General features: G+C 42.5%; 1 protein-coding gene and 2 long non-coding RNA genes across 9 annotated transcripts in view; 1 reads left to right on the top strand and 2 right to left on the bottom strand.

Moving 5' to 3' along the window:
* Positions 1 to 16,944, top strand: part of LOC115837243 — a 34,312-nt gene extending 17,368 nt beyond the window's left edge. For 3 of the 5 annotated variants that reach the window (XR_004032263.1, XR_004032264.1, XR_004032260.1), the window contains 2 exons: positions 6,042 to 6,110; positions 11,635 to 13,043. This is a non-coding gene — a long non-coding RNA (uncharacterized LOC115837243). Of the gene's footprint in view, positions 1 to 6,041; positions 6,111 to 11,634; positions 13,044 to 14,370 lie in introns of those variants that run through there. The other 2 variants (XR_004032262.1, XR_004032261.1) reach the window with 2 other exon arrangements.
* Positions 7,448 to 11,618, bottom strand: LOC115837244. Its single transcript, XR_004032265.1, has 3 exons — positions 11,505 to 11,618; positions 10,111 to 10,217; positions 7,448 to 9,231 (listed from the first exon to the last, which is right to left on the bottom strand). It is a non-coding gene; the product is annotated as an uncharacterized LOC115837244 (long non-coding RNA).
* The window catches only part of TBC1D30 (TBC1 domain family member 30), a 105,179-nt gene continuing 93,975 nt past the window's right edge, over positions 14,545 to 25,748 (bottom strand). For 2 of the 3 annotated variants that reach the window (XM_030822296.1, XM_003252717.4), the window contains 2 exons: positions 24,559 to 24,765; positions 14,545 to 20,354 (listed from right to left, as the gene is read on the bottom strand). In XM_030822296.1, the coding sequence (XP_030678156.1) occupies positions 19,567 to 20,354; positions 24,559 to 24,765 (995 nt within the window). In that variant the 3' untranslated portion in view covers positions 14,545 to 19,566. The remainder of the gene's footprint in view (positions 20,355 to 24,558; positions 24,766 to 25,748) is intronic. The other variant, XM_030822295.1, reaches the window with a different exon arrangement.

Below are 25,748 nucleotides of genomic sequence, written 5' to 3' on the forward strand. Positions count from 1 at the left end.
TTTCACCATGTTGGTCAGGCTGGTCTCGAACTCCTGACCTCGTGATCCACCCACCTTGGCCTCCCAAAGTGCTGGGATTACAGGCGTGAGCCACCGCTCCCAGCCAGATTATTTTTTAAATTATTTTTAATTGAAAAATACAAATTGTATATATTTATGGTCTACAACGTGATGTTTTAATATACGTATATGTTGTGAAACGATTAAATCTAGCTAATTAACATATCTATTACTGCACATGCTTCTTTTTTTGTTCTTCCCCAATAGTTATCTTAGAAACTTATGTTTTCGTGTGTGGGAGAACATTTAACATCTACTCTCCTAGCAGTTTTTAAGTTTACAGTATACTGTTTCAGCTGGGCATGGTGGCTCAGGCCAGGCACAGTGGCTTACACCTGTAATCCCAGCACTTTGGGAGGCCGAGGAGGGTGGATTACCTGAGGTCAGGATTTCAAGGCCAGCCTGGCCAACATGGTGAAACCCCGTCTCTACTACGAATACAAAAAATTAGCTGGGCATGATGGCCCAGCCTGTAATCCCAGCTACTCAGGAGGCTGAGGCAGGAGAATTGCTTGAACCCGGGAGGCAGAGGTTGCAGTGAGCCAAGATTATGCCATTGCACTCCAGCCTGGGCGCCAAGAGTGAGACTCTGTCTCAAAAAAAACATAAATAAATAATAAAATATACTGTTTCAAGAGAATTATAATTGATTGGCAAAGGCTTTTTGTGAAGCATGTTTTAAAGTCTTTGTCAGATAATTCCAACATGTGATTCATCCTTGTATTTGCATTAGTTGATTGCCCTTTCTCCTTCAGATTTTGGTTTTCTTGGTTTTTGGTATGACAAGTGATTTTCAGTTGTACCTTGGATATTTTAGTTATTATGTTTCAGAGAATCTTGATTCTGTTTAATCAATTTGAGCAAGTAGTTATCCTGTTAGATTTAGTAAAGATCTGATCTACTTTTGTAGGCTTTAGTTCCAATGACAGTTTAGTTTTCAGAACCATTACACTGCTATTCTGATCTGCTCCATACCTCTTGTGCTGCTGGGGCCAACAAGCACATGAAGAGATGTTCAAAATCACTAGCCATTAAAGAAATGCTAGTCAAAACCACAATGAGGCTGGGCACGGTGGCTCATGCCTGTAATCCCAGCACTTTGGGAGGCCGAAGCAGGTGGATCACTTGAGGTCAGGAGTTCGAGATCAGCCTGGCCAACATGGTGAAACCCTGTCTCTACCAAAAAATACAAAAATTAGCTGGGCATGGTGGCACGCACCTGTAGTCCCAGGTACTTGGGAGGTTGAGGCACAAGAATCACTTGAACCTGGGAGGCGAAGGTCGCAGTGAGCTGAGATCACACCACTGTACTCCAGCCTGAGTGACAGTGAGACTCTGTCTGAAAAACAAAAACAAAAGCGAAAACAAAAAACAAAAAAACACGCAATAAGATATCACCTCACACTCAATAGGATGGTTAATGTAAAGAAAAAAACATAACAAATGTTGCCAGGAATGTGGAGAAATTTGAACCTTTGTGCACTATTGGTGAGAATGTAAAATGGTACAATGTATTAGATCATTCTTGCATTGCTGTAAATACCTGAGAGTGGGTAACTTGAAAAGGGGTTTAATTGGCTCATGGTTCTGCAGGCTTTATAGGAAGCATGGCCCTGCTCAGCTTCTAGGGAGGCCTCAAGGAGCTTTTATCCATGGTGGAAGGCAAAGCAGGAGCAAGCATTTTACATGGTGAAAGCAGGAGCAAGAGAGAGAGTGGGGGGCGTGGGGAGGTGCCACACACTTTCTTTTTTTTTTTTTTTGAAACGGAGTTTCACTCTTGTTGTCCAGGCTGGAAAGCAATGGTGCAGTCTCAGCTCACTGCAACCTCCACCTCGGTTTCAAGTGATTCTCCGGCCTCAGCCTCCCGAGTAGGTGGGATTACAGGTGCCTGCCACCACGCCCAGCTAATTTTGTATTTTTAGTAGAGACAGGGTTTCACCATGATGGTCAACCTGGTCTTGAACTGCTGACCTCTGGTAATCTGTCCACCTCGGCTTCCCAAAGTGCTGGGATTACAGGCATGAGCCACTGCACCCAGCCCACACACTTTCAAGGACCAGATATCATGAGAACTCACTCACCATGAGGATAGCACCAAGGGAATGGTGCTAAACCATTTATGAGAAAACCACTCCCATGATCCAATTACTTCCCACCAGGCCCCACCTCCAACATTGGGGATTACAATTCCACATGAGATTTAGAGGGGACACATACCCAAGCTATATCATACAGCCACTATGGAAAACAGTATGGTAATTTCTCAAAACATTAAAAATAGAATTGCCATATAATCCAGCAATTCTACTTCTAGGTATATACGCAAAAGAATTGAAAGTAAATTGAAAGTGGAATTTTAAATTAGAATGTTATTTATTTATTTATTGCTTTTTTGAGACAGAGTCTTGCTCTGTCACCTAGGCTGGAGTGCACTGGCGCATCTCAGCTCACTGCAACCTCCACCTCCTGGGTTCAAGCGATCCTTCTGCCTCAGCCTCCCAAGTAGCTGGGATTACAGGCACCCACCACCACACCCAGCTAATTTTTGTATTTTTAGTAGAGACAGGGTTTCACCATGTTGGCCAGGCAGGTCTCAAACTACTGACCTCAAGTGATATGCCTGTCTCAGCCTCCCAAAGTTCTGAGATTACAAGCGTGAACCACCACACCTGGCCTAAATTAGAAAATTGTTGCATAATGTCAACTACAGCTGAAGAAATTTATATCCTATGATGCAGCAATTTCACTCTGATGTGCATACCTAACGGAAAAGAGTAATTATTTCCACCAAAAGAAATGTACAGGAATGTTCATAGCAGCACTAATCATAATAGTCAACTATTGGAAGCAACCAGAATGTCCATCATTAGGTGTATGGAAAAATAAATTGTGTTAGAATGGAATGCTATATATAGCTATCAGTCTCAAACTTTTTATTCTCAGGATGCCTTTATACTCTTAAAAACTGAGAACCCCAAGAGCTCTTACATATGTAGATTATATCCTTCAATATTAACTGTCTTAGAAATTAAATCTAGGAAAAATGAAATATTCATTTAATTCATTTAAAAATAATAAACTATATGTTAACATAAATAAGTTATATTTTCCAAAACAAAATGAAAATATTTAGTGTGAAAAGTGGCAATGTTTTTCATTTTTTGCACATTTCTTTAATGCTTGGATTAAAAGAAGACAGGTGGATCTCACGTCTGCCTCTGAATTTAATCTGTTAAATTAAAACTCACTAGTCTGTCTTGTTCTTTGAATGGATCTCTTATCTGTGGTACCTGTTTTGTAACATGATGCATTAGTTATTTGGAAAATATTGCTCCAATTAGTTATGCAGATCTTCCAGACTTTGACACATTTTCTTATAAAATAGCCAAAAAATCATACTTGTTAATAACACCACGAATCTAATCAGGTAAGTCTTTTAAGTATTTGGAAGCTGTCAAGCTCACAGGGGCTGATACAAACTTTCCTAAAGTCTAATTTTGGCCAGGCATGGCAGCTCATACCTGTAATCCCAGCACTTTGGGAGGCAGAGGAGGGTGGATCACCTGAGGTCAAGAGTTCGAGATCAGCCTGGCTAACATGGTGAAACCCCGTTTCTACTAAAAATACAAAAAATTAGCCGGACGTGGTGGCGCACGCCTATAATCCCATCTACTTGGGAGGCTGAGGCAGGAGAATAGCTTGAACTCGGGAGGCAGAAGTTGCAGTAAGCTGAGATCACACCATTGCACTCCAGCCTGGGCAACAAGAGTGAAACTCCGTCTCAATCAACAACAATAACAACAACAACAAAATAGTCAAAATCTGGCCAGACACGGTGGCTCACGCCTGTAATCCCAGCACTTTGGGAGGCTGAGGCGGGTGGATCATGAGGTCAGGAGTTCCAGACCAGCCTGGCCAACATAGTGAAACCCCACCTCTACTAAAAATACAAAAATTAGCTGGGCATGGTGGCTCACGCCTGTAGTCCCAGCTACTGAAGAGGCTGAGGCAGGAAAATCACTTGAACCCGGGAGGTGGAGGTTGCAGTGAGCCGAGATCGCTCCACTGCACTCCAGCCTGGGAAACAGAGCGAGACTCCATCTCAAAAAAATAAATAAAATAAAGCTTCAGTTATGCAAGACGAGTGGATTCTGAAGATCTGACATAATATATGATGACTCTAGTTGGCAGTACTGTATCATATATTTGAAACGTGCTGAAGGTACATGTTAAGTGTTCTCACCACAAAAAAAAAGAAAACAGTTAACTGTGTAAGCTGATGAATATGTTAGTTAGCTGACTGTGGTGATTATTTCACAAGGTAAATGTATATCAAATCATCAGGTTGTATGCTTTAAATATATAAATTTTAATTGTCAATTTTCCCTCAATAAAGTGGGAAATAAAGTGTTTCTCGAAAACAAATATTGAGAAATTTAACTATGAATGCTATAATTAATATTTATTTACATTGGTGCTATATGCTAAGAAATAGAAAAAAGTATTCATTAAATATGTGAACACTTAAAAATTTTCTTGTGTTGTAAATACTTTATATGAGATCTACCCTCTTAGTGGAATTTTAGGTGTACAATGCAGTGTTGTCAAGTATGGGCACAGGGTTATACAACAGATCTTTTTTGTTGTTGTTTTTGTTGTTGTTGAGACAGGGTCTCACTCTGTTACCCATGCTAGAGTGCAGAGGAGTGATCACAGCTCACTGCAGCCTGGACCCCTCAGGCTCCCAAGTAGCTGGGACCACAGGTACACACCACTACACCCAGCTACATTTTTATTTTTATTTTTTTTAGTAGAGACAAGGTCTCGCTATGTTGTCCAGGCTGGTCTCAAACTCCTGGACTCAAGTAATCCTCCCATCTTAGCCTCCCAAAGTGCCGGGATTACAGATGTGAGCCACCACACCAGGCCAGATTTTTTAGTAATAAAAGTAGTCTCAAAAAATAAACCTGGCCAGGCACGGTGGCTCACACCTCTAATCCCAGCACTCTGGGAGGACTTGGTGGGCAAATCACTTGAGGCCAGGAGTTCAAGACCAGCCTGACCAACGTGGTGAAACCCCGTCTCTACTAAAAATACAAAAAAAAATTAGCTGATGTGGTGGCATGTGCCTGTAATTCCAGCTACTTGGGAGGCTGAGGCAGAGAATTGCTTGAACCCGGGAGTCAGAGGCTGCAGTGAGCCGAGATTGCGCCACTGTACTCCAGCCTGGGTGACAGAGCAAGACTCCATCTCAAAAAAAAAAAAACAAAAAAAAAACACAAAAAACTGGCTGGATGCGGTGGCTCACACTTTGGGAGGCCGAGGCGGGAGGATCACCTGAGGTCAGGAGTTCAACACCAGCCTGGCCAACATGGTGAAACCCCATCTCTACTAAAAATACAAAAATTAGCCAGATGCGGTGGTTCGCACCTGTAATCCCAGCTACTCGGGAGGCTGAGGCAGGAGAATCGCTTGAACCCAGGAAGTGGAGGTTGCAGTGAGCTGAGATCGCACCATTGCACTCCAGCCTGGGGGACAGAGCGAGATTCCATCTCAAAACAAAACAAAAAAAGCCAACATCCATTTTCAAGTATAAGAAATACATATTCTCTGCCGGGCACGGTGGCTCACACCTGTAATCCCAGCACTTTGGGAGGCCGAGGCAGGCAGATCACCTGAGGTCGGGAGTTTGAGACCAGCCTGGCTAAGTGGTGAAACCCCATTTCTACTAAAAATACAAAAAATTAACCAGGCATGGTGGCACACGCCTGTAATCCCAGCCACTCGGGAGGCTGAGGCAGGAGAATCGCTTGAACCCAGTAGGCGGAGGTTGCAGTGAGCCGAGATTGTGTCATGGCACCTCAGCTTGGGCAACAAGAGCGAAACTCTGTCTTAAAAAAAAAAGAAATACATATTCTCTTTTTATTGTATAATGAAATATTATTCTAAAATTAAGTATTTATTCTTTTGTTTCCATGTAGGTACATGGAAAACTTGGGGATTTCACAATAATTTCTTGAACAATAATGAGGCTACAGACATAAAAGCAGGTATAAATAAATACAGTTTTTAAGAGTACAGTAGAAGTACTGGTAACAAAGTCAGCTAATTTCTGAAAATACATGTTTATTCCCCAAACCTACTACTCTAGAAACTTCTAGAACACACAGAAATACATAATCACGCATTCTGTTAGATTTCAGAATGTGACGTTATCACACTTCTAGTAGTCTCTCAGAATCTCTCCTGTCCAGTGGTAAGAGAATAAGTAAAAAAGGCAAATGTCTCGGAATTAGTATGAAAATAGCTTTGACCTTATAGACTTCCTGATAGGGTCTCAGGTACCCTCTGTGGTCCTTGGACCACCCATTGAGTACTGCTGCTATATAGTAATGAAAATTAAGGCCGGGTGTGGTGGCTCACGCTTGTAATCCTAGCACTTTGGGAGGCCGAGGCGGGCGGATCACGAGGTCAGGAGATCGAGACCATGATGAAACCCCGTCTCTACTAAAAATACAAAAAATTAGCCGGGCGTGGTGGCGGGCGCCTGTAGTCCCAGCTACTCGGAGAGGCTGAGGCAGGAGAATGGCGTGAACCCGGGAGGTGGAGCTTTCAGTGAGCCGAGATTGTGCCACTGCACTCCAGCCTGGGCGACAGAGCGAGACTCCGTCTAAAAAAAAAAAAAAAAAGAAAAGAAACTACTACTATATGTAATATTACAAATGAACCTCACACGTGGTACTGGACAGAAGATGCTGGAGAAAAAAGTACCTCCTATATCATTCCATTTATTTAAAATTCAGAAATAGACAAAAACCACTGCATAGTGTAAGAAAGCAGGATATCGCCTATCTTTGGTGGGTAAGGTAAACCTGGGAAGGGCCTTGAAGGCTCTGGGTTTCTGGTAATGTTCTGTTTCTTGGTTAAGTGGTGGTTTCACAGGTATGTTCACTTAGTAAAAACATCTTCTGTAAGGAAGTGATGTAGAAAAGTGTGTGTTTGTGTTTATATCTGTACATAAGAAGTATGTGTGTGAGTGTAGTGGTTGTTTTAAACATGTCTGCTGGCCGGACGCGGTGGCTCACACCTGTAATCCCAGCACTTTGGGAAGCCAAGGCGGGTGGATGGCCTGAGGTCGGGAGTTCGAGACCGGCCTGGCCAGCATGGTGAAACCCCATCTCAACTAAAAATACAAAAATTAGCTGGGCATGGTGGTGGGCACCTGTAATCCCAACTACTTGGGAAGCTGAGGCAGGAGAATCACTTGAACCCAGGAGGTGGAGGTTGCAGCGAGCCAAGATTGCACCATTGCACTCCAGCCTGGGCTACAGAGCAAGACTCCGTGTCCCATCCCCCCACCAAAAAAACACACATACACACACCATGTCTGCCACTTCTGTGACAGTCCTCGAACCAAAAAAAAAAAAAGAAGTCTAACTTCCTGCTTTGAAAATGGGACAGCCCTAAGTGACTTGTTTCCAACAAATAGAAATACTTTGTGATTTCTGAGGCTAGGTCATAAAAGTAGACAGCTTGTGCCTGGCATATGCTCATATGCCCGCCCTCCCTCCCTGCATTTCCTCATATGCTTTTGGAGTCTGGAGTTGCCAGGTAAGAGGACATCTGTTACCTTGAAACAGCTATGCTGGACACACCATGTAGAGAGACCACATAAGGATAGAAAGCTCCAGGCATCACAGCTGTTATAGTCCCAAGCTTTACATATTTCCTCAGGCCTGGTACCAGACATGTGGGTGGAGGAAGCTATTGGAATGATCCGACCTGACCAATGTGTGACTGTCACTAGAGAAACGCCAAGTAAGGAATGCCTGGCTGAGCTCAGTTAATCCTCAGGACTGAAAGACAATAATGATAAATGGGTCTGGTGTGGTGGCTCGTGCCTATAATCTCAGCACTTCCAGAGGCTGAGGCAGGAGAATTACTTGAAACCAGTAGTATAAGGCCTTTAAACAAATATTGTTGTTGAGTAAGGACCTCTTCAAATGTATTACTCATTCTTTATTGACCTTTCAAGATACACACAGTAGTGACATCACAGCCACCATGTCTAGCAGTGACACTCTAAACCATTTACCAGGCAAACTTAAGCAGTGGTTCATTCTCTGCACCTGGTGGGGATGGACAGTCCCTCCTGGAGGGGATCCATTGGTTACCTCTAAGATAATTTCAAAAGAAGGTGGAACTGGGACTCTCTGGGGCTACTTTCTCAGGGAGAGGCATCAGGTGCAAAGCTGTTTTTATCTCTTCAAAGCTCTACAACACAGGCTAGTCTTCCCTCCCCCAACTCTTTCTAGAAATTTGAAACGTTATTGTATCAGTCAAGACTAAATTGCTGGCACCAAAACCCAAATTGAAGAGAAGACTTTTGGAGGGTAAGGGGTGGAGTATCCTCATTTATTGGAAACACTTTGCAATCATTCCACTCAATTTAGGAGTGCTGTGAAAATATAAGCATAAATAAAAACAATATATAAAACAACATAAATAATACAAATAACATCATGTATGGATTTTTGGCTGTGAAAATTATAACAGCAACTTATTAATATGAACAGCATGCTAAGTAAAAATGGTCCTATTCTTAGCTGAAGCACATTCTAATCTCTAGGTCTGTCTCCATCTCTGTCTTTCTAAATTATCTATACTGTTTCTATACCTATACCTATATCTCTCTACATATGTAGCTCAGAAACTTTGTACTTGCTGTTTCCTGTTTCTGGAACATTCTTTCCCCCAAATATATGGGATGAGGACTTCTGACACTGTAGCAGTCCCTAATAGCAGCTGTGGGCTCCCTGGCCAACTTCCTGTGATTCTCATATCAGTGCGGCTCCTACACCAATGATACATTCCATGCACATGGCGGGTGGTTAGGGGATTGGGAACATACGGCAACTTGCCAATGTCAGAACATTATTTTAAGTCACTTAGTTACACCGAGCTACAGATTCTCATCAGTGAAAAAAGAGAGTGGTCCAGACTGGTAGTTTTCAAACTGTGTTCCCCAGAATCCCAAGATCTCCCCCAAAGCAACTTCAGGGGTAATGTTGGCAACGAGAGAGGAAACCAGTGCGCAGAGCTCTGGCCTCTCTGCCCTCACCTCAATGAGGGTAGTGGTTCAGTTGTACTCCAAAAGTCCAGATATTCACCCTAAAACATACAGGAATTTAGTATGTGATTATAAAGGTGGCATTTTTAATCAATAGGGGAAAGATTAATAAATGGTGCTGGCACCACTAGGTAACTATGAAAAAAATAAATGTTAAGATGGAACCTTAGTTCCCAACTTACACAAAAGTAAATTCCAAATGAGTCAGATTTAAATATAAAAAATGAAACCATAAAACTAGTAGAAGGAAAAAATTAAAGAACTTTAACCACGAAGTAGAGAGCCTTTCCAAACATCACACAAAACCCAGAAGCTGTAATAGAAAAGATTAATAGATATGACCAAATAAAAATGACCTTAAATCTATATACATGGCAATAAATCAGCATGAACAAAGTCAAAAGATAATTGACAAAATGAGAAAAATATTATGACACAGATTACAGACAAGGATGTTTTTCTTAACGCATAAAAGACTCACAAATCAGTAAGAAAAAGGCTGGGCACGGTGGCTCACGCCTGTAATCCCAGCACTTTGGGAGGCCAAGGCAGGCTGATCACGAGGTCAGGAGATTGAGACCATCCTGGCTAACATGGTGAAACCCCGTCTCTACTAAAACAAAATACAAAAATTAGCCAGGTGTGGTGGCAGGCACCTGTAGTCCCAGCTACTCGGGAGGCTGAGGCAGGAGAATGGCATGAACCCAGGAGGTGGAGCTTGCAGTGAGCCGAGATCACACCACTGCACTCCAGCCTGGACGACAGAGTGAGTCTCCATCTCAAAAAAAAAAAAAAAAAAAAAAATCAGTAAGAAAAAAAACAGCAAGAATGAGCAAAGCCTATGAACAAAGGTCATATAAATAACTTTTAAATATATGTCAACCTTATGCATATTTTTCAAACATACATTAAGTACTCACCCAATCAGAAAAGATCAAAAAATTTGATAAGATCCTCAGTAATGTGGGGGTAGGAGGAATTGGGCACTTCCTTACATTGCTGATGGAAGTAGAAACTTATGGAACATCTGTGGAGAGCAATTTGGCAACATGTATCAAAATTTTAAATGTGCATTGTTGACAAGTAATTCCATGTCTTAGAATTTATTCTTTAGCTAACTTCCTCATTTGCAATATTACATCATATGTACAAGGATATGCATATTCCATAGATATGAAATTGGAAGCAAACAAATAATCTAATAATAGATTAGAGAATAAATGTGCACAGACCTGAAATGGAAATCTGTGCAGCAGTAAAAAAGAATGAGGTGGCTCTACTTGCACCGTTCTGGAACAATCTCCATGGTACATAGTGAAAAAGGAAAGTTCAGAAGGTTATTGTGTTACTGCTTATGAAAGTGTGTGTGTGAGAATGTGCTTGAATATGCATAAAACATCTCTGAAAGGATACAAAAGAAAGCAGTAACATTGGTTTCCTGGGGTAGAAGCTTTGAGTGGACAGGGGACAAGGGGTGGAGGGAGACCTAGTTTTCCTATGTGCTTTTTTGTCCATGTTAAATTTTCACCATGTGCAAACATTATCTACTTAAAAGTCTAAACAATAATTTTATAATGTTCTGCTTCTTAAAAACTTTTGAAAATCATTGAGCTACATGATGCCCAGGATTGCCATTAATGTTTATTATTGTGATATAAGCACTTTTTATTAAATAATATCATGATTCTGTGATTTGTTTCACACTTGACAAATGTACTGGAAATTCTGCTCCATAGCTATACATGCAACAAAAATCTTTACACTTTTCTCTGTCTGTTAAATTCTGTTGCATAGACATTTGTGGAGTTCATCACATAAGTTATATGTAGCTCAACCTTCCCCAGACCTTAGCAACTTCTTGGTCCAGATAGGGTCCCTGTAGCAACAATGACTCAACACTGTTCTCGCAGACGTATTTTGAAACAGGGCCTATAAAGTCCTCCCATCCCCTTAACTAGGCAAGGTTTTCTTTTTATATGTATATTTTTTTAATTACACTTTTAAGTTCTAGGGTACATGTGCACAACGTGCAGGTTTGTTACATATGTATACATGTGCCATGTTGGTGTGCTGCACCATTAACTCGTCATTTACATTAGGTATATCACCTAATGCTATCCAGTTTTCTTGAAATCTTCAGGGGGCACCTCTCATGTGTTCCCAAACAAGTATGCTCCCAGCAGGTACTCCCACGGCTCTGCTGAACACTGCAGGTCCCGTGAGACCCACTTTTTTCACCCAGCCCTGCTGCTTCCCCGCAGACGCCATTAGGGATGCGCTAGAGCCCCCGCTCTGTGAGAAAGCTGCCGCTCACCTGGGGGAGATGGAGCGAATGCCGCGCTCTGTTTCCGTTGCATTCTGTCAGACAAATCCCACACATATGCTGCTTGGGCTCCCAGATTTTATGGAACTTAGTGACACAGCTCTTCATGTTTTCCTCACAGTCACTCTGCCCTCAACAGGACTCCTCTGGGAATGCAGATGGAACCGGAATGGTAGACAAAACTGGGGAAAGACAATCACCTCTCCTTCTGTGACAAGAATGTAAGACCAAAGAAGACTCAAAGGGCTTGAGGAAAGAACCATCTTCAGAAAACAAGAACCATGTTCCTTGACTCTGTCACCTCTCTACACCTCTCTACACCACCTATTATTATGATGGGAAGACAGAGCCAAAACTGAGGGAGCAGTTTAGGAGAGGTTTGAGTCACTGGAAAGTAAAAAATAATCCTGACTACTGTTCACTGATACAGCCACCATTTTGCCCTTATAATCTGTAATCTTCACAACACCTCTGTTCCAATTAAGAGTTTTTCAACATGAGTGGTAGAAAATCTGACCCAACTGGCTAAACCCCAAAATTGGCATGTTAGCTGATACAGTAAATAAGATGAGACAAATTGGCTTTGGGCATGGCCTGATCCAGAGCTCACAGGCCCTGAAAGCAGTCTGGTTTCTCTCTGTTTCTCAGCTCTGCTTGCTCAGTGTTAACTCTTCTCCAACAAGCTCTCCCATCATGGTTACAAGAGAGCTGCCAGCAACAAGTCCTGGGCTTTTTCCTTCCAGGTTAAATTCTGTTGCATATTCATTTATGGAGTTAATCACATAAGCTATATGTAACCCAATTTTCCCCAAACCTTAGCAACTTAGGACCACATCCAGTAGAAACAAGTGAGTCGGCTTCCCTGAGAGTTCAAACCAAGAGCCTAGGAATTGAGTTTCTTTTCCTGTGGCTCATCCATGGGTCAGACACCATGGTGAGGAGGAGGAAGAGTGCTGAGTGTCTGAGCTCAGGCCCTGTGCTCCCTCCAGGGCCATCACTGTCACTGGAAGTACATGGGCAGAGGTGGAGGAGGGCTGGCTCCCCAAGCAAAATTAGGGCAGTGTTGCCAAAACATAGTAAATTCTAGGCAGCAAAGATGGCAATTGTCCACAACAAACCCTATGAGATTGAAATTATTCTCGTTGTACAGATGTGGAAATTGAAGGTCTCAGATGTTAAGTAACTTGCCCCAAATCATATAGTGGCATAGATTGGATTTTACTTCATTAATGTGTGCGATGAGACTAAAAGGATAGGTAGGTATCTGCCAGGCAGACTGGAGCAAGGAGGGTGCTCGAAGCAAGGATTTATGAATACACAGCAGTATGAGGGCATTAGGGGAGTGGGGGGCCTTCAGGGAACTTGGAGTTATGGGCAAAGTTATAAGACAGTGTAGCAAAGGAAGAGCTCAGGCTCTGGTGTCAGATGGATCCAGACGTTATTTACCAGCTAAATAGGTTGCAGTGAGCTGAGATTGCGCTACTGCACTCCAGCCTGGGCAATACAGCAAGACGCTGTCTCAAAAACAAAAACAAAAAAAATTACTAAGGGAGGTTTGTTTGTTTTTTGCTTTGTTTCACATTTTAATATAGATTTCTGGACTCTCCAGGGATAGGGAGATTCCTAGGTTGAGGTATCAGGAAGTTTCCTCCCAGAAAACTGTTGGTCACATAGGGGAATTCATTCACCTCCTTCCAAGTGGCCAAGGATGTAACTGCTCACTTCACCTTCATCATCTGCAATACAGTGCCAGTAAGCTTCACAGAGCTCTTGGGAGGAATAAGTGAGATAGCACAAAGGAGCTAGTATAGCGCTGAGCTCAAGGAGCTCCACCGATGGTTGATGTTATGGTGCTGGTGAGGATAGGTCGCACGAGGTAATGAATGGGGAAGCTGTGGGAAAATAAGACGGAAAATTAACCATGGGTCAAATCATGCTAAGATAAGGATTTTAGCTTTTACCCTCCACAAAATGAAGGATTTTGACCAGAGGGGTGGCCCAATTAGTTTTTCATTTTAGAAAGATCATTCTGGCAGCAGTGTATAGCCAAGCAGCAGAGAGGTGGAGTGGGCAGGGGGAGGGTCCAAAATGGATGGCAGTGAGACCAGTTAGGAGACCATCATAATACAGTCATGTGCCACATCACGTTTCAGTCAACGATGGACCTCATATGCTATGGTGGTGCTGTGTAATTGTAATACTGTATTTTTACTGTACCTTTTCTAATATGTTTAGATTACACAATTACCATTGTGTTACAACTGACTGCAGTGTTCAGCACAGTAACTTGCTATACAGGTTTGTAGCCTAGGAGCAATAGGCTACACCATATAGCCCAGGTGTGTAGTAGGCTATACCATCTAGGTTTGTGTGAGCACACTCCGTGATATTAGCACAACGTTGAAATTACCTAACAATTTCCCCATCGTTACCCCTGTCATCAGGTGACATATGGCTATAGTTAACTTGTTCAGTGGTTGCTAAACTTAGTTCAACGTTCAAATTACTAAGGAAGTCCAGGCACAGTGGCTCACATCTGTAATCCTAGCACTTTGGGAGGCCAAGGCAGGCGGATTGCTTGAGGCCAGGAGTTCAAGACCAGCCTGGTGGACATGATGAAACCCCATCTCTACTAAAAACAGAAAAATTAGTCTGGCATAGTGGTGCACACTTGTAGTCCCAGCTACTTGGGAGACTGAGGCAGGAGAATTGCTTGAACATGGGAGGCAGAGGTTGCAGTGAGCCAAGATTGTGCCACTGCACTCCAGCCTGGACAACACAGTGAGACCCTGTCTCAAAAAGAAAACAATTACTAAGGGAAGTTTTATTTTTTGCTTTGTTTCATGTTTTAATATAGATTCCCGGACTCTCCAGGGATAGGGAGATTCCTAGGTTCAGGTATCAGGAAGTTTCTTCCCAGAAAACTGTTGGTCCCATAGGAGAATTGATCCACCTCCTTCCCAGAGATCAGCATTGCCTAAAGGAAAACTAGAATTGTTATAGCAAGAATGTAAACACTAAGAAACAAGTCAACTTTCTGGTTTTTTAATGTTAAAACAACAACAACAACTCTTGAAGCCCCTGGGGCATAGGTTGGTGTAGCCAGATAAAGATTGCCTGGGATGGAAGGCATGGAGAGAATGGGATCAAGTGATACTTTGCAGGAGGTCATTTGGTCTGACCAGAGCAAACCACCAGGAAGGAAGCAACCTTCGACGTGATGGTATTTGAAGGCGGGGCCATTGGGAGGTAATTAGGTTTATATGACATCATGAGGATGGGACCCTCATGATGAGGTTAGCGCCCTTATCAGAAGAAGAAGAGACCAGAACATACTCCCTTTCTCCATCGTGTGAGGACACAGCAAGAAGGTAGCCATCTGCAAACCAGGAAGAGGGCCCTTCCTCACCAGATCCCAAATTTGCAGACACCTTGATCTTTGACTTCTCAGCCTCCAGAACTGTGAGAAAGAAATGTCTGTTGTTTAAGCCACCTCAGTCTATGGTACTTTGTTACAGCAGCCTGAATTGAGTCAGACATTCAGCATCGGGAGGTGGCCAGCAGGGAACTGAATGAAAGCTGACCCAACACCTACAGTACCAGTCCCCATTCAGGTGAGCACTGGCTGCCTTTGTGGAAGAACCACTCCGACAGTTCTGCCTTCAGCCACCGTCCAGCAAAGGCCTCCCATCCACTGCTGTATCCTGGTGGCTCTATGACTGTAGACTTGCTGACTTTACTGTGAGCTGCCTGATGTGGATAACAGATAACTCCCACTTCAATGGCCCAAATACTCACCGGCCTTCACATTTCCATCCTGGGGATGAATCATAATTCACCCAAACATCTCCCCTATTCCCAGATGTTTACATTGTTTTCAGGTTTCCATTAGTACATTTAATACTTCAATGAACATTTTGCACATAAAGCTTTTACTGCATAACTTCCAACTCTAAAATATCTGGTATTCTTTGACAAAACCTAGTAATGGCTATTTCTTTGAGTTCAGGATACCACGTCTCAAGCACTATTCTCTTCTCAAAAGATACAATTAAAGTTCTTTTTATGAAATTCAATACCTGTTGATGAAAAAAACTCTCAGCAAGCAAAGAATAAAAGGGAATTTTCTTAATCTAATAATAGGCACCTACCAGAAACCTCAACATCTTACTTAATGCTTCTTTTAAAAGTCAAGAATGAGGTATGGGTGTTATGAGTGTTCATTATCACTGCTTCTAAAACACTTCTGTTGGCACTTCAACACTAGAAGTCATAGAAAGGAAAAAAAAGGAAAGAGACTGCTGCCTCTTCCAGGATGTAGAGAAGCAGGCATTCTCATTCACTGCTTGTATAACTTCAACCTTTAAGAATGGCAATTTGGAGATATACGTATCTTAAAAATGGACATATGTCCTGACCCTTCAACTCCACTTCTATACGCATATCCTAAGAAAATAATTCGGGCTATGTACATACATGTAACAAGATACTGTCTCTACTACTATCTAGTCAGAAACCTCCTATTTGACAAGGTACTGGTTATGTGAATTCTGGCATGAACACATTATGGAATATTAGTCACTAAAAATCGTACTGTATAAGAGCATTTACCAGAAAGACAGCTTAAACTACCATGTTCAACATAACTTTTTCGTAGATAAGGCATGTACACACATACACAAACGTACTGGAAAGATCTATATCTATATCAGAGTATTGATGATTCCTTATGCTCTTTTTGTTTTCCCAATTTTCCAAAACCTGTGACTTTTCTAATTAGGAGAAATAATATATTTTAAATGCTGTAGGCAGCAAAGAAAGTGGCTCAGAAAAGATGTAAAGAGAGATTTTATATGGGGAGATGGCAGCAACTATACATCTATTCATACAGAATCCTTAATGCCATGCAGCTAAACTATATTTATTGTTCATTTTATTAAGACAAAAATAAATAGTAGATCTAAAGGTTAATTTTTGGTAAACTCTCTTAGGTAAACTCTGTGCTTACTCATATTCAGGAACCAGCAATTCTGCAAATGCTGGGCAGGTCACAGGCCACCCTGCAACCCAGCAATTAGACTGGGGGAGATGGACCTTGTTGGGCTGTTTCCCTGGTTCATGTGACCAAGTGGGGGCTGGGGTTGGGGGTGAAGGAAGAAGGGAGAAGGGACTGTCACAACAGTGTTCCATGCATGCACTCAGAAAATAGCACAACAGTTACAACAGTGAGAATCTTTATGCATATAACTTTGTGATCAATAAATCCTTCAGAACAACAAGAGACAAAGGAATACAATGTCCCAAACAGCTGCAGTCCATCGGCTGACATTGCTAACTAGATTTAGATCATCTGGAGGCTTTTGTAAGAGGAACTGAGGTGCAGAGGCATCAGAATGAGTTGATTCCCGGCAAAAGTGCTAAGAGGCTACAGACATATCTAAAAATCAAGAAACCACTACTTGTTAAGTACTTCTAGTGTTTGCATACAGTGTCCAATACATAGGGAAGATAGCAAGTCCATACTCGTCTTTGTACATGCTGTGTGGTAGAGGCTACTGCAGGTTTCTTTATTTTCTAAAGTAGGCAAGGCTCATAAATTGACCAATTCACATTGTGATTACTTGGTACAATGCATGCATGTTATTGGTACACAGAGTGCTTTAATAGGAATCTGTTGGATTTTCAAAATTCTGACAAGGCCATTTTTACCTCAGAGGACTATTATCCTTTCACTTATTCATTCATTCGACAGATACATATCCCAAACTGTGTGTTACCTCATCCATCCCCTTCTTAGGAAGACCAACCCTGGAAATAGGTGAGAGGAGAGTGTTCACAGGGCACAGCATGTGTTGTTGATACTAAGTTTGTGGACAGCAATGGTACAATCCCAAGGACTTGTATAAGTGGCCTCTACCTCATTAACCATCTCCTTGAACCCAGACCATCAGGGAGCTAGTGAGCTGATTCAAGAGAGGAAAGAACAATTCTCCATTCAAGTCAGACATCCCTCAAGGGGAACATGACTATTCTGACTCATTTGGGAAGGGGCAAAGGAAAGGATATGAGGTGGAACCATTCTTATCTGTAAAGTTTAGCTGATGGAAGAAAATGGTGTCATTTGCTTAACTTTGGAAAATGCAGTGGGTCTCTGGGCCCTGAGGGAGGTATGCAAAATAAGCCCATCTCTCCACCTACACCCTTCCCAAAAAACAGGCTGTAGGCGTGGCTGCTTTTTAAGAAGCTGGATGCTAACTTCAGATGGCACAGAATTCAAGACCAAAACTGCAATAACTTATTAGTCATATTTTCCATCTTCAGTTCCTTTGCGGGTAAAAATACCACGAAGAGGATAAAATAGCTTTTCTCACGGTATAGGTCATTGTTGTGTTTTCCGTTCAAAAAAAGCCCACACAACCACGTTCTCTATTATAAAAATTAGTACCTCTCATAGTAAAATCCTGCTCTACAATTATAGTTTTCGTTTCCGAATTAACAATCCATTAGCTCAAATTAATATTGGCTGCATCAACAATATTCCTGCAAGTATCGCCAATTGTCTTCCAGAGACAAATATGAAGGCTGAGTCTATTCCTCTAATGATGGCGGGGAGAAGGGGGATTGAGGAGGGAGCCTTTTGTTCAGCCAGATAACAGGTGCATGAAGCATTTTTAAAATAAACTCCCTGTTTAGGATAAGGAAGTCAGAGCTGGTTTTGTAAAATGCCATCAAGGGACTCTGTACCATCTGGAGACAGGTCCTTTGAGTCAGGATTTTAGTGACTGGCTTCCCAGTCTTGGTTTTTACAAGCTATGTAGCCAATACATCTGTGTACAAAGAGCATTAAACTCGCCTATTGCACTTAAGGAAATGTGGCTGTCACTTGGAATACCGGGAGTACTGACCTTGAGTAACTGAAGTGCTACTTCACCTCTGTGTGGCTCAGAGTTCCCATCTGCATAGTGGAGACAAGAGGTGCTATCCCTGACCCGCTGGGTGAGAGAGAGCTAGAAAGGGCAGGAGTGAGAGGAAGCTAGAAAGCACTGGGGCCTTCTCCAGAGAAAGGCAGTGTTCAATTAACAAAGTACTCAACAAAGGGCTCCAATCAAAAAGCACAAAATTCAAGTAACAGAGTCACAGGTGCTGTGTTCTGGCTTCTGAGCAGAGGCCTTGTGCGTCTGCAGTCGAGAGCTGGTGGGTGAGTGAGCTGTGTGGTGGGGGATTCAGGCCAGGCTCCACGTGGAGCCCATCAAGTCATCCGTACCACTGAGGATCAAAGCTCTCCTGGAGAGGTGAACACAAACCTCAGGAAAAGCTCAGTGGCGCGAGCAAGCTGTCCGGAGCAACTGCTTAAAGCATATGCCAAGTGTGTCCTGTGCATAAGATCTTCAGCTGGGTTATCGACCGAAATTTCAATAGATGAAAGGTTTTCTTCATTTTGCAGGTAGAAATAGACAGTTAAAGAAAGGCTATCTAGATTTTTCTCCTATGATTTAGCATAAGAATAAAAAAAAATTTGAGGCTGGTACTGTGGGAAATCTCACACGACACAATCTCCTCCGTAAAGCATGAAAAGGAAAATCAGGAAGTTTTTTGTAACGAAGAAACTTACTTTCTTTTTACAGTTTCTGTCCTAGCAAGCTGGTATGTGCATGCTTGAGTATTAGTAACACCCAGAGAACTGGAAGGTTTGGGGGTGCTGTCACAGGGACTCTGAAGGCCCCCAGAACAGAAGGATGGACGAGAGTTAACAATCTAGATATACAGTCTTTTTTAAACAGCTCACAATGAAAAATTGGGAAAACTTCACACTATAAAACCACAATATTTATTTTGCCAAAAGAATCCACTTTGTCAATTAGCAAGTAGCTGGGAAAACAGCCCTGTTCTAACTCCTATTATAAAACTTCCAGTTCCCATTTTTTATGGGCTATTGCTCATCCCTGAACCTATTCATTTTCACTGCACAAATAAAACTCTTTTAGAGCCATTCAGCTGCAACCCTTATACTACTGTGAAAAGGTGAGTCCAGATACAAAGTTTCGGGGAGACATCATCGTTTTTTAGTGCCACTGTTTCCACCACCGGGTTTGCTGAAGCTCCTACTCATTTGAGGAAAGTGCACGGTTGGGGTTCTTTCTGTAGGGCCATATAATCCCAAGTTCCTGGCAGTAGCAGATTTCCGCAGGGGCTTGACGCTGGGGAAAGGGCTAAAGATGGGAGTTTTTGAGTTGCTGCTTTGGGGAGGTTTGCTGGTGGCTTTGTTTTCTTCAGGTGCACTCGGCGGCTCTGGGCAGTGCCGCTGGCAGGGTGGGTGCACCCTGGGCTCAGTTTCAGCTGCAGCATCCCTCTGGTTCAGTTCCAGGGCTCCCAACTTCACCTGAACTGCAGACACAGCCACATCAGCATCTCCGAACATCGGCTCCGGAGACTGCCCCTCGATCGTCCTCCCGGTGCTGCCTTCGGGGCTGCTGCCTTCTCTCCCAGCTGTCGCTGTACAACCAGAGGGGAACGCCTCTGCTGCCCCCAGCCCGTTGGTCTTGCTGGCCTCATTCTGCTCATCTATCAGCCCTATGGTGTCCCCACAGCCCAGATGACTCTTGGTCCTTGGCATGTTCTTTTTGTGGACTCGGATGTGAGTTCGCCACGGGGAGTTGAGCTTCGTCTTAAGGTCTTCGTAGGGGACAGGAGATATTTTCCCTCCTGTGTGACCAGGGATGTGGATGACAGCATTCTTGGCAGCTCTGTTAGTCATTTTCATCTTCTTTCCTAAAAGGAGGTGGTTTATAACTGGAGAACTGTTTACCTGAGACGGGAGAATGCTGGTCACTGGCCCTTTGTCTGAAATGTTGAAAGGCAGTATGAAGCGTACCACAAAGAAACACATCCATCATGGAACAGAAATCACTTAGAGGTCCTCCCAGCCCCATCTACCACATCCCTTCCCATGTATTCCCCAGGGAGGGGCAGAGTCATGTGACTGAAGACAGTAGAAACTGAATTCAACCCAAGAGCCTGGAATACCAATGCGCTCTTCTTTAAAGAGGAAGGGACCGCAGGGTGATGATACAAAAAGGAACATCTGACCCCTCATTCCTAATCAGAGCCTGGACTCCCTGATGTTTTTTTTACAGAGAGCTCTTGGCTCTGAATAGCAACCTCTGAGTTACTGTACCTAGAAAAATCTTTGCAGATTTTAAAAAAATAATACAACAAACACTATGACCATATGGATTATCCTCTGTCAGCCTCTGAGAGGTAGGAAAAGAACACACTGCATATTATGAAGTGAGATCCAGCAGAATGACAGAAGTGATAAAAAGGTAGTGAGAATGCAGTGAAATCACAGCTATCCAGCATCTAGCCCTACAGATGAAAAACCACTCCTGTGTCCTCAATGGACTTCAAAAGCCAATTGAAAACTGAAAAGCACTAAAAGGTTTGTCCTCAGCTAGGTGCCGTGGTTCATGCCTGTAATTCCAGCACTTTGGGAGGCCAAGGCAGGAGGATTACTTGAGGCCAGGAGTTCAAGACCAGCCTGGCCAACATGGCGAAACCCTGTCTCTACTAAAAGTACAAAAACTAGCCAGGTGTGGTGGTGCATGCCTGTAGTCCCAGCTACTTGGGAGGCTGAGGCAGGAGATTGCTTGAACCCGGGAGGTGAAGGTTGCAGTGAGCCGACATTGCACCACTGCATTCCAGCCTGGGTAATACAGGGAGACTCCTTCTCAAAACAAACAAACACAAAAGCTTTGTTCTCCTAGAAGGCACTGTCAATGGCATTATCATTGACCACCTGTGGCTATGACCAGACTCCTATTTCCAGTGCAGCATTCAACACACATGGTCCCAGGATGGCAGCTGCAGACAGAAATTGTAGGGAGAAGGCCTCTCTCTCTGTGCGTGAGTTTCCTTCTTCCTTGATGTCCATGTCATCTGGCTGAACTAACTTCCACCCTTCTCTACTGTTGTCATCTACCACTGGCCATACCCCAATATCAACTAAAAATGTTGATAACTGTCTCCTCTTCACCACATTCCTGCCACCTCCCCAATTATTTGACTGTCACTGTGATTGGCCCTCCATTACATTCTCATAGTTCCTCAACCTCCCCAGTTCCATCCTAAACCTTATCACCCAGCTCTACCTTATGTGAAAATATTTAATTCTAATACTCCTCACTTTGGCTCTTCCAGCTCTCAGGCTCTCAGTCTAACTATATGTGGTAATGAACCACAGGGACTTCTGGTGCCTTGTTCCTCAGGCTCCTCATAACTCCTCATGTGTCTTTGGCTCACTGACACCCCTACCCTGCCAGATGCATGGCTGACCTCTTAGATCACTGCCTCATAGGCATCTCTGTCTCTTTGTCACACATTGCTAGTAAAGCCCCAACCTGGGGTCCATAATCTACATTCTCTTTTCTGAAACTGAGCCCTTCAAATTCATGACCTCCCATTTCACTGGGTCCTCAATGCCAAACAATCTTTTCATTTCCTTCTCTCACTCCTTTCAATGACCTAACTAAATCTTCATTACTTTCTTTAACCTCTCATTTACTCCCAACCCCCACCTTATTCCCACCAAACAACTTTCTCACAATTTCTCCATGACAACAAAAGCTATCAGATCTGAAAGGCCTCTATTTCCCATCCTCCCTAACCTCGGAAGCTGATACCTCAACCACCATCCTCACCACCTTCCACTAAGTCTCAGAAGCTAAGGTCTTTTTGCCTCTAGTTCAAGTTCAATCTCTTCACCTGTGCTGCTAATCCTATCATATACCATCTCATCTAAAACCATGCTACTCAAACCATGGTCTCTGATATGGTTTGGCCATATCTCCACCCAAATCTCATCTTGTAGCTCCCATAATTCCCACGTGTTGTAGGAGGGACCCAGTAAGAGATACTTGAATCATAGGGGTGGGTCTTTCCCATGCTGTTCTCATGATAGTCAATAAGTCTCACGAGATCCGATGGTTTTAAAAATGGGAGTTTCCCTGCACAAATTCTCTTTGCCTGCTGCCATCCACGTAAGATGTGACTTGTTCCTCCTTGCCTTCCACCATGATTGTGAGGCCTCCCAAGCCATGTGAAACTTTAAGTCCATTAAGCCTCTTATAAATTGCCTAGTCTCAGGTATGTCTTTATTTGCAGTGTGAAAACAGACTAATACAGTCCCCAAGCAGCAGCACCAGCAGTGCCTACGGGCTTGTTAGAAACATGTAATTTCAGCTCCATTCCAAACCTACTGAAACAGAGTCTATATTTTAGCAGATCCCCAAATGATCTGTATGCACACTAAATTTCAAGAACCAATGCTCTAGAGCTTTGCCTTTGAGCAGCAATCTCTCCCTTAAAGAGAACCACATCAACCATGATCTGGAGAAGGGGTCAGCAAACTTTTCCTGTAAAGGACCAGACTGTAAATATTTTAGCCACTGTAGTGTGAAAGGAGCCTTAGACAACCTGTAAACAAATGGGCATGCCTATGTTCCAATAAAACTGTATTTACAGGCCAGGTGCGGTGGCCCACTCCTGTAATCCCAGCACTTTGGGAGGCCAAGGTGGGCAGATCACCTGAGGTCAGAAGTTCAAGATCAGCCTGGCCAACATGGTGAAATCCTGTCTCTACTAAAAATACAAAAATTAGCCAGGCATGGTGGTACATGCCTATAATCCCAGCTACTTGGGAGGCCGAGGCACAAGAATTGCTTGAACCTGGGAAGTGGAGGTTACAGTGAGCTGAGGTTGCACCACTGCACTCCAGCCTGAATGACAGAGTAAGACTCCATCTCAAAACAAACAAACAAACAAAAAACTGTATTTACAAAAACAGGTAGTGAGCAGGATTTGGCCTACAGACCACAGTTTGCTGATCCCTGATGAAGGTACAAACCACTGGGCTGATTTAGCACCCTGAGCAATTGTTTACCATCACACCCAAAGACTTGTACAGTGTAGTTAAAAAGGGACTGTACAAAGAATCAGAACACCTGTGTTCTAGCCCTGGCCTGACCACTCACTATAGCTATATAACCCTGGACAATTGCTAAGCCTTCCTGAATCACCATTTCCTCACTATTTGGAAGAAGATGAGACTATCTGTCCTTGCCTTCCTCATAGATTTGTTTTAAGGACAAAATGAGGAAATGTATGTGCCAATGTTTTTGAAACTTAAAGTGAAATTGTTCATTTATTTTGTGACTGGTTTCTTAATGATTCAGGATAACGTGAGAATCGTCAAGAAGTCAACTATTCTTCTCTGATAAATGAAAGGTAAATTCAGTTTTTGTGCAGGATCAGTCACATGCTCACATGCCACTTTAAAAACACGTCAAATTTATATTTCAGTTAATTCTGGACAGGCACTATTTTCATTAAGACATCCCTTCAAGCAAGAAAAAACAACTTCCAAATCAGCATATATTAAACAATAAAGCAGATTGTTCACTGGGATTTTTGGAATTAAAAAGAAAAAAGCTTGGCAATCCTTGGAAAAGAGCATTTCCAATTGCATTATAATTGTGTTCTTCTTAGTATATTCCCAAGATACTTGCCATCAGCAAGGCACAGGCTTTTTAACGTTTTTTTTTCCCAGTTTCTCTGATCACAACATCTGTTATAATATCACCTAAATGACTAGTATATAGCTTAATTTACTAGTGCACAGATGACTAAATTCTATATTCAGATGCATAAAATTTATGCTCCAAAATTTCTCAAGTCCAAGGATTGCATGGCTTTGCAACATTTTAATCATTTGTAAACCCTTCTCCACAGCACACATAGTAGAGACGTGTTTAATACCATCAACTGCCTGGTCCTTGGGGCCTAAAAAGAACCTGCAGTCTTTTTCTTCTTTAGAGCCTGATAAAATAAAATTTAAAATGAGATGCTAAATATGCTATTATCTCATGCCAGCTGTGTTGATGGATACTGAGCTACAGTTAGTAATTCCAAGGCCTTCCTAGGATTATTTGTTCTTCATTTCACAAGTTGAGATAGAGCTGAAATTGATTCAAATGAAGAATCACATTACCTGCCCTGATGTACACCTGATGAACCTGCTGCTGTTGCTTCTTTTTAATTCGAGAGTACTGCCGCTTCAGTGCATTGATGTCTGTGGTCATGCGTTCCATCATCATACTGTTAAAAGCTGCATGGTATTCACTTCGACAGGAATTGATTGCTCCTGGACTCAGCTCTGCAATGTTATTAGATCTCAGACTCTGCTCCTCATTTGGCTCTGCACTCGAAGGATGAGACATAAGGAGATGGTCGGTGGAGGGGAACAGGAGGAAATGGAAATTGATAACACTACAACCCAGTGCAGTATCTTAACCTCCATGAAATTCTAAACTACAGAAAAAAATGCATACTAGAGTTTGTCTAGTGCTTATTTTGACGTGCTCCTGAAAATATTTCTGCATTTTCTTATTAACCTAACTGTGGGTCTGACATGAGCTATATGGGTTCAGTGTTTGATTTTGTTACCAGTTTGTTAGCTATATAGACATAACATCAACTGCTTCCAGATAAAAATCACTGCCATTTTCTAAGATTCCCTTAGAAAGATGTAACTCCTAATTTCTAAAATCATTGTACAGATTTCCACACAATGGCATGAGGATTTATACAGAATTGGTTTGTAGAGTTTAGACAATCATTAAAAGTGTGTTCTTCTTACATTAAAAATAGTAACACAATTTATAAAATTATCAAGACTTCAGACCATTGTATCACTAGAATGAATGCTTTGTTCATTTAACAAACATTTCCTGTCCACTCTGTTGTTATGTCGGATGTGGTGTCTGCTCCTGTGATAGCTACAACTAGCAGATTTGTCTCTTAAATAAAATTGAGATGACCTCCAAGAAAGAGAAACAATACTAGGTAGGAGTAATCCACAGACTGCACAGGCCAAAGCGGGAGACAGCAAGCTTCTCCAGCACAGTTTGTAAAACTGACATGGGAGCCAGAGTAAAAAAAAGACTGAGAGACTCCAACTATCCTAACATCTGCTGAGAGTGTTATTCAGACAAAGGCTAAACATCTCAGAAATTTACTTGATTTTTTTACTGTAATCATTTCTGTAAGGAGAAGAAAATTAAAAGAGAAACTGCTAATCAGAGCAAAATCAATAAGAAAGACTAATGATGAAATTTAGGAGAAAGTGATCATGTCATCCTAGAGCACAAAAATGCACAGAAAGAAAAACAGAGAAAAAAA

This window comes from Nomascus leucogenys, chromosome 11, assembly GCF_006542625.1.
Source record: "Nomascus leucogenys isolate Asia chromosome 11, Asia_NLE_v1, whole genome shotgun sequence".
Lineage (NCBI taxonomy): Eukaryota > Metazoa > Chordata > Mammalia > Primates > Hylobatidae > Nomascus > Nomascus leucogenys.